This window comes from Hippocampus bargibanti, linkage group LG01, assembly GCF_051943395.1.
Source record: "Hippocampus bargibanti isolate YZ-2025 linkage group LG01, ASM5194339v1, whole genome shotgun sequence".
In the NCBI taxonomy this organism is placed as follows: domain Eukaryota; kingdom Metazoa; phylum Chordata; class Actinopteri; order Syngnathiformes; family Syngnathidae; genus Hippocampus; species Hippocampus bargibanti.
Genome location: NC_142734.1, coordinates 28,248,516 through 28,257,695, shown reverse-complemented (window position 1 = coordinate 28,257,695; position 9,180 = coordinate 28,248,516). Strand labels below are relative to the sequence as shown.

The 9,180-nt window shown below is 43.1% G+C and overlaps 1 protein-coding gene across 1 annotated transcript in view; it reads right to left on the bottom strand.

The window, feature by feature from the left end:
* LOC148903742 (uncharacterized) overlaps window positions 1–3,598 on the bottom strand; it is a 4,423-nt gene extending 825 nt beyond the window's left edge. Inside the window, exons 1-2 of the mRNA XM_089001731.1 lie at window positions 3,502–3,598; window positions 1–2,052 (exon numbers count right to left, since the gene is read on the bottom strand). The exon at window positions 1–2,052 is cut by the window's left edge and continues 825 nt beyond it. Of these exons, the coding sequence (XP_088857857.1) occupies window positions 1–2,008 (2,008 nt within the window). The 5' untranslated portion in view covers window positions 2,009–2,052; window positions 3,502–3,598. The remainder of the gene's footprint in view (window positions 2,053–3,501) is intronic.
* Between the last annotated feature and the right edge of the window lie 5,582 nt (window positions 3,599–9,180).

Genomic DNA, 9,180 nt, shown 5'->3' with positions numbered 1-9,180 from the left:
CACGTTTCATATCGGCAATCAAGAAGTCATCGTGACACGTGACGGTGACGCCGCGAGGAGCGTCCAGTTCTTCATTGGCGGAGCCGTTCGTGGCGCCTCCAAATGTCCGCAGTAGGCGTCCGTGACGGTTGAAGACCAAGACGGCTCGTTCGGCGGCGCAGGTCAGAGCAATGAGTCCTTTGGAGTTGACGGCCACGTCAAAGTAATTGCAGATACGGGAAGATCTCTCGAATCCGCAAGGGGACACCTGCTGCACAACGTTCTTTTGGAGGTCGGTTACCTGAATGCGGGCATTTCCGCAATCCACCACAAATAGGAGCCCTTTGGCGGTTGCATGTATTCCGCTCGGCAAGTTGAAATCAGTGCGACCTGACCCTTGTTTTCCAAATTGTCTCACCAGGTAAGCAGAGTCAAGCGCGGTCGAACCGCCCTCTTGGACCAACTCCCGAAGAGGCGCCACATCATTCTCTTTGTTGTCCTGTTTGGACTGATGCGATTTCGATTCGATTTCTGATACAGACGGTGATCGATGCGCAGGATTCAAACTGAAGAACTCTGTCTGGGATCTGGTATCTAAGGCTCTCCTGGTATCTGTCGTGTCGTCGTCTGGTTCTGGCTCGAAGCCACGTCTATGGCCTTGCTCTGGCATCGGCTCACCCGTCAGTCGGATCCTGTTGACTTTGCGGATCGTTCCAGAGACACCATTGTCACCACAGTTCGCAGAGCTCAGTTTACCGGAGAAGTTGCTGTAGGAAAGTAAATGGTGGTGCTCTTGTTTGAAGGATCCACCGACCGATCCGTCCGCAGTGTTGGTGTCACGCAAATCCTCACTCCCTGCTGAGGGTGGAGGACTTATGCTGTCCTTGGATGACACGTTTGACATTGACGAGTATTTTGGAGTAAATGAATTCGTGGAAAGGTATCCAAGAGGTTGCCTGGAAATGGGGTCACTTTCTAGAGTCCAGGAAGTTCCTTCATGTGTTTTTCCCCCAACAGCAGAGAGCATCCATGGTCGACAGCATTTGCCGTCGGATTCGTCATTCTCAGATTTTGTTTGACTCTGCGCTATGGAAAAACCAGTTGACATATCTTGTTCGTAGCCATGCATTGAGTTCGCTTCCTCCTCTTGAGAGGACTCCGACACAGTGCGATTTCTTGCCGTGGCAGATGCTGAGGATCTGACCTCCTCGTTCCCTGTCGAGCTGAACGGATTTTGCTTGCGTACAATCTTTGGGGTCTCACCTTTTGTCTTTGTGGTGTCCTCTGGACTTTGTCTTAGCTTGACTGATGAAGACTCTTTCCGGATCTCGGCCGGGGTGATGTTTGACAAGGTGGAGTCTCCTGAATGCAATGCACACTTTTGTCCTTGGGCGCCGCAGACCCCAATGGAATAAGTTATATCCTGATCATAGATGTTGACCATACCCGAGGGTGGATTTTGGGATTCGGTTGGTCTGAAGCTGACCCTTTTAACGGTAAGAGAGATTTCCCATGGGTGGGTAATCTCAGCCACAACTCGTTCGAGCTGATATTTATCGGTGCCCCCGGCAGCACCGCCCCATCTTCGTATCTGCTCCTTTAGCTGCCATATTTTTCGTAGTCGCTGATCGACGAGGGATTGCACCACCCTCACCGCCGCTGCATTTTCTCGCTTGATCATACTTAGGAGACGCTGGGCTTCCTGGTGATCCCGTTCGATATTTTCGAGAAGACGACGCTCTTCTCTCCGGGCCTCGATCGCCGCGCTGTCCAACTCTCGCTTTACCTCGTCCGCCTCGGCCTCCTGCCGCTCTCTGAGGCCTTGCAGTTCTCGCTCACCTTCCTCCAAGGTGCAGAGGGCCCGTGTTGCCCAAGGAGGTTGGGCGCTGAGAGGGTGCAACGTCAAGATGGATTCTTTTGGACTCCTGAGAGCCACTGTGGATGCCAGTTGGCGATGTCGGGGTATGCTTTTCCCTAGTAGCGCTGAAAACCCAAGGAGGGGATTTCGATCTTGAGAGCGCAGTAACATTTTGTGGCTGGCAGTAACGACACAAATGTGTTTGTGTTTTCTGCCTGTGAAGACACAAGAACAAAGTACAATCAAACTTTGGTTTTAGAATGTCTTGGTTCTCGACCGATTCGGTTTTTAACCAAAAATGTGTTTTATGTCTCGGTTTACAACCCAAAATGGCTTGTGGACCAAACTGAGCACACCTGAATGCACCACTTGACTTCCATCTGCTTTCTTCTACGTCACTTCCTTGTGTCAGGTCTTATTGTGACTGACACATTTTCCTCATGTAGCATTCCGTTGTCCGCAAGTGTGTTTGTATTGTTCAATCTCACTCTTAAAAAAAGGCAGACATTGATCACGATGCTTATAATAGAAAATGTTTCGGTTTTCGACCAAATCAGTTTTCGAATATGTTTCTGGAACGGATTGTGGTCGAAAACCGAAGTTTGACTGTATTGGAAGGGGATCCAGACTAGAAATAGGCTCAGATCTTGTGATCTAAAATGTTGACATTGACATTCTTTGCCAGAACCTTCGGTGTATTATACATGAAACTTTCTTTTCAATTACTCGCAGGCTATTAAAATACTTTCACAAGGCCATTAAAATACTTCCACAAGGCCAAATAGTTTCATCCTAAAGTTACACAAACGGTCATAGTTCCACCCGAGGCAGGGAAAGTGAATCTCAAAAATGGTCAAAGTTGTTCATGCAAAATGAATTGACAAAGCAATTCTTGGTCTGGCTGTCCACACCAGAATGCAGCTTTTGGACGGCATGAATGGCAGAGGTGTCAGGTAGCCTCAAAAGGATTGTGACCGCTTAGATCTCACCCACGTGATGGAAAGAAAGTAACAAAAAATGGGGGCGAGGGGTGCTGAGAGACTGGATTATTTGATTTTTTTATTAGGGGGGGTAGGAGCGGAAGAATTTGAGTGTCCCCTCCCGACTCGCCGCCATGACAATTTTCACTTGACACAATGGCATGTTGTGAGAGAACGAGGATGATCCATATCAGCGGCCGTCCCGCGTGACACGAATCTCACATTACACCAGTATGAAAGTTTAATTCGCTCTGCAGGTGGCCAAGTTATGTAAAGTTCACCCCCGAGATGCCTTGAGACAAACACAAAAAATTACAGCATAGCAGGGGTCGACGAACATTTATGCTGAAAAGGCCACATTCAAATTTAAATGTCATCTTCACAAGAAAATGTTAAATTCGGATTTTGAAAGATGGAAACGAGATTATTTTATTTGAAACAATAATACTCTTATAACATTTGCATTTGTTTGTGTTTTATTTATTTACTACAAATACATATTTTGACTTTAAATCACCTAATGAACGAGACAGGAGATTTCTCCACCCAAATGATCTCTTACATATCTGTCATATTTTAAAACAAGTTACAAAGCGAGTCAACGAAGTGTACAAACGGTGCTGTAGAACATTCATTCAAAGATTAAGGTCAAGATGGTGCACCTTTCGGGAGAGGAAAACATACCTGACTGCTTATTGATCTTCTCCACTCTGCTCACCAACCTTGACTTCTTCCTCGCATCACTCACTTGAGCCCATTCTGTCTCTCTCTAGCCCTCCCTCTCTTGCTCCCCCTCTTCCTCTCTCACCCCATCTCTCTTTCTCTCTCTGTCACTCTCTCTCGCACCACCCATCATAACTTTGCTGCTGTGAAATGTAAATTTCTCCACTGCGAGACTAATAAAAGCAAATCCAATCCAATCCAATCCAATCCAATCCCTCTCTCTCCCAAGAATACATGCTAGCTGCTATGCTAATTGATCAAGAAAAAAAATTGCCATACGTGAGAAAAAAGAACAACTTTCTTTGATGACTAAGCTGAAAACAGGCACAAGCGCTGATAAGTAAAAGAAAGTAATTCTTGGTCAGAGAAATTGGCCTGATTATGTCATCGTAGAAGGGGGTACTTCAACCGTGTTGCTTTAGCAGGGGGTGACTGTATGTCTCCATTTTACCACTAGATGGTAGCAAACGCACACTTTTAAACTGCCAAAGTCGACCTGCAACCATTGCTTGATCATTTTGATTAGTTTAACTAAAATATTGTATTAGGAAGAAACAAGCCCATTTTAAATGTATGATTCATGAAGGGGAATGATGCTAAAAGGTATAGTCCTGATCCAGGAGGACCATACATGTGAATGCAGCTCATACATTTGTTTATGACTGCTATCCCATAGTTTACCAGAAGATGGCTGTGCTTTATTTTTCTTGACATTACGTTGGGTTGTTGTCACTTCAGGTACAGATTTACTTTTCCGCGCTGCTTTAAGTTTCGTTTTCAGTGAGAAACGGTGAGAATAAACATGCTTTATCGCTGTACTGTTTAGCAAGAAAAGATAAAAAGGACAAAGATCAAAAACGTCCGAAAGCGGACAAAGTGGTTGGTACGATTTTATTGCATACGTTTTATTTCATTGATGTAAAGTCCAAATGTTTGTGTAATTAATAGCTATATTTTTATACTTCTTTGTAGTTCTATGGTGGTGGTGGTGAAGGTGGTGTGAAATCACAACAAAGAATTAACCATCAGTACAAAGAACCTCTGTTTCGAATGGAAGCACAATACATACCTTTTCATGTGATTTTTATGAAGTAATTTTTATTTCAAAAATGTTGCAGAAGGTTGACTTTTTCTGACGCGTCAGCAATGTGTCACAACTTGTTCATATGGGACAGGCACAGCAGAATGAACAGCCAATTAGGCCCTTTCTTTCACAGGAGAAAGAAGAGCAAATTTCCCTCCCGTGTCTTCAGGCCAATATTTCTCTCTTATTGGTTGAAGCGAGCCGCGTGAGCTCGCAGACGCTGTCAACAAATGGAGCCAGAAATGCATCTATCTGCACTCCACTGGACATCATTTTGCCGTTTCATTTGTCAAATGTCCAAGTGAGGCCGAAACCACCTCCGTAGTCTCGGCTTGGTGAAGAAGCTTAATCTTTTACACACGCTTTTTTTTGTTTGACAGCAACAAAAAACAAGTCCAGAGTGTAATTCTTTCACCATTGCTTCAGTCATACAAAATAAAATGTATTTCGTTTGTCATTTTCAGTCACGACAACATTCGTCTTTCATTCCGTCTCATAAAAAAAATACATGGCTAAACAAATAAACAAACAGACAAATTATGAAACAAACTAATAAATACAAATAACATAAATAAACAAAAACAAATAAAAACAAAAAGTAAATATATACAAATAAACCATTAAATAGATGGACGGACTGATAGATAGATAGATAGATAGATAGATAGATAGATAGATAGATAGATAGATAGATAGATAGATAGATAGATAGATAGATAGATAGATAGATAGATAGATAGATAGATAGATAGACAGACAGACAGACAGACAGACAGACAGACAGACAGACAGACAGACAGATAGATAGATAGATAGATAGATAGATAGATAGATAGATAGATAGATAGATAGATAGATAGATAGATAGATAGATAGATAGATAGATAGATAGATAGATAGATAGATAGATAGATAGATAGATAGATAGATAGATAGATAGATAGATAGATAGATAGATAGATAGACAGACGTTCTATTAACGTGTATATTTATGTTTACAGCTGTAATAGTAGAGGTGGGGAAAAACAAAGCTTCATGAAGCACTTGTTATATGAAGCACTCCTCCAGATGGTGCTCTTGGTTTAAATCTACAGATAAGCGCAAAGGAAATGTCTGTTGTCCTTTAAACCAAGAGTGCCATTTAGAGGAAAACAAAACTTTGTGAAGCACTTGTGGTAACAAGTGTTTCACAAAGCTTTGTTTTTCCCATCACTTGCACCAACCACTCGAGTACCGCGCTGTCTGCTTGCTGAAATCGCTACAAAAAAAATTTCGGATTCTCATTTGCAATCTATAAGAGTGACACTGTACGCATTTTCTTGATACTAAACCCCTCATAACAACAACTCAAACGATACATGAATAAACCGTTAATCTTGACTTCTTAATTTGATTTCACTCATAATGGCGCCCCCAAGGAAAATAGTAACTACAATGTGGCCCCCGACATAAATGATCGCGACACCTCGTTTTGCCTTAAAAAGTCTATAGTTAGTCAGCATGTGGCACTTACATTGGCTCGAGAACCCAAAAGCAAGATACCCCCGCCCCCATCTTTGTCCCCCCGCCCCACGGGTCGCCCACCACACTGGGGGGGGGGGGGGGGGGTTTCCTACAGGCTGTCCGGCTGCTTCTGTGACTGATTGTTTCTATCTCCGACCCTGCCAGCAAAGATGGAGAATCATCTCCGCCTAAGGTGGCGCCCCGGCTGGCCTGTTATTTTTATTTTTATATTATTGACATAAGTGTTAAACCGTTGATGCTCGCTTCACGTCCAACATGGATGCAATTAAATCAAATCCGCATCCTGCGCTGGCGTATGGCAGAGTAATGGTTCCAATAGATGCTTCAAAAAAAAAAAATAATAATCATGTGATTCCGCGAGGGAGAATTACGCTCCCGCTACCGTATACGGGCTTCCGTATAGATCAGTTTGATACATGACAGGAAGGCTAATGCATTATTATTACATCGCGGCAACCGGGTAGACCTGTTGCTAACAAACAATTACTAACTAAATAAATAAATAAATAAAAATAAGCCATCACAGATGGCGTGAAAAGCGTGGTCAAGAAAGTCTGGCCCACTTTCCATAAAGAAGGTAATATGACGTGATGAATATGCTAATGTTGCTCATTCTAGAGGGAGCGTCTCTTTTCAGAAGGGGAAGATCGGCTTCTGCTATAGATTCGATTAATTCCTCGTCATGCCACTCCTCATTTTGGTGTGCCACTGCCACCTATCCTCCCCCGCCCTACACCCCCTTTCCCCTGCTCGTGCTGTCGGGCCGATGATATTAGACGAACAATCGCAGAAACAAAATGAGCTGGAACAACCAAGATGGGAACAGATGGCACATAATTGCCTGGCGGAGGAAGCCAGGGAGTCAATTTTTACCCGTCCCAGAGGAGTTGCACTTGTGGTGGTGGTGGTGGGGGGGGGGAGCTTAGTGCAGGTGCATTTGTTTTGATCAGATATAGCCTGGAGGAAGCATGTGAAAAAAAAAAGATTCATCACAGGCACATTAAGCTGAGAGATTTAACAAGGCGCACTGGGTGAGACTTCAATCAGAAGTTTTGACTGGGCCAAAAGCGTCACACGTTAAGATCACACGTCAAGTGTTGCGCAAAATCATCAGATGGGGGACGACGGCGTCCAACTCAATTTAACACTCGTCTGACAAAGTAACGCTACGGGGAAGGCAGGGGTGTCCAAACTTTTTGCAAAACGGGCCCAGATTTGGTGTGTTAAAAATGTAGGGGGGGAGGCAAAATTGGCAGAGGGTCTTTACATTGAAACACAATTAATTTAAATACATTTCAGCAAAGCCATTTTGTGTTTCACATTTCATTTTTTTTTATTTAAAGAACAACCGACGCCATTTTTTTCCCCAACTGACATCAGAAAAATGTTTTATAGCATCTAAAATACCCAAAACACACAGGCTGATAGTTTTAGTCAAATGCAAAACACCAATAAAAATGACTTAACGTTTTCCCAAAACTACTTCAAAATGACCTCGGAAATGGCGAGTTTCAGAAGGTCCCGACCCCTTGTTCGTGGCGTCACGCCAGGACGTCTTGCTTTGCTCTAGAATCAAAACAATGGCTTCAGATTCGGAGAAGATGCTTTCTTGTTACTCATCCAGTTATGAATATGATTCAAATAGTTCTGAAGAGGAAGGAGTGCTCCCATATCAATTCGATCTGTCAAGGACAGCATGTAGTGTCTCAGAAAATGCAAAAGATGGCGCCAAAGCTCCGTTGGAAATGGGCTTCCAAATGTGACGTCAGGTAGGGGATCGTCATCAACTCGAAAAAAATACTTTCTGAATATTCAGCGCGAGTCTTAAAACGTAAAATATCGCTATATGCGGTGGAATCTTTGTAAAATATGCTCAGTAGAAGTCATTTGAAGTGATTTTACAAATTATGGACACAACTTGTCCGGAGGCGTGCGTTGTCCTTTAAATTTGATGCACCACAGAGAAGATGACTTGCTTCTGGCACCACATCGCTGCGTTTGAACCGAGAAAATATTGAGCCTCCCGGTGGCTATACGGTAGGCTGTCATCTTCTGCTAACCACCAGATAGCTCGCCATTTTGTTGTAACTTGTAGTACAGTAAGCACGCAATTATATTGAATTGATGCGCTCAAATTCATGTATAGTAAGCAAGGGGGGAGTCAGAGCCACCGCCGAACTGAAATAGTTACAGTTTAAAGGACAACCGACGTCTCCAGACAAGTTGTGTCCCTAATTTGTAAAATCACTTCAAATGACTTCTACTGAGCGTATTTTACATAGATTCCACCGCATATAGCTATATTTTACGTTTTAAGACTTGCACTGAATATTCCGGAAGTCTTGGTTTTGAGTTGGTGACGAGTCCTCACCCTACGTCACTGAAGGAACGCCCCTAATCAAGAAAGGACATACCTTGCATCACCTCAATGCATTTGCATTTGCAATGGCGAAATTATAAGGTAAACATAAATAACGCAATGGGAATCGTTGTATGTTAAACCGAGACAACTCTTTGATATTCGTTGAAAAAAAATCCAAGCTGGAACATAAAACTATTTCCAACTGAGCTCTGCCGCCATCTTCTGCATTTTCTGTGACACTACACATCAGTCTTGAGCCATCAAAACAACCCAGAAAACCTTTGCATTTGACTAAAAATATCAGCCTGTGTGTTTTGGGTATCTTAGATGCTATAAAACGTTTTTCTGATGTCAGTTATGAAACAAAAAAGTGATGTCGGTTGTCCTTTAATGCTTGCTAGCGGGTTGCGTAGCGCGCTATCTTCAAGTAGTTTTGCGGATAGCCACAACAAAGGTGATCCTTACTCTTAAAGTGTTAAAAATGAGGGTCCATTTAAATCTCATCAATTGTGGTTTTGACTTTGATTGGATTTCTTTTTGATTGTTTTTTTATACACGGCTACTTTTTGGGCTTTTGTTTTAGCTAATTCTCATCAGCTGTGTTCCTTGTATGCACCAATCAGCGACTTCCTGACGTCGGTGTCTCATCCACGTGCTCCTTGTTGTCTCA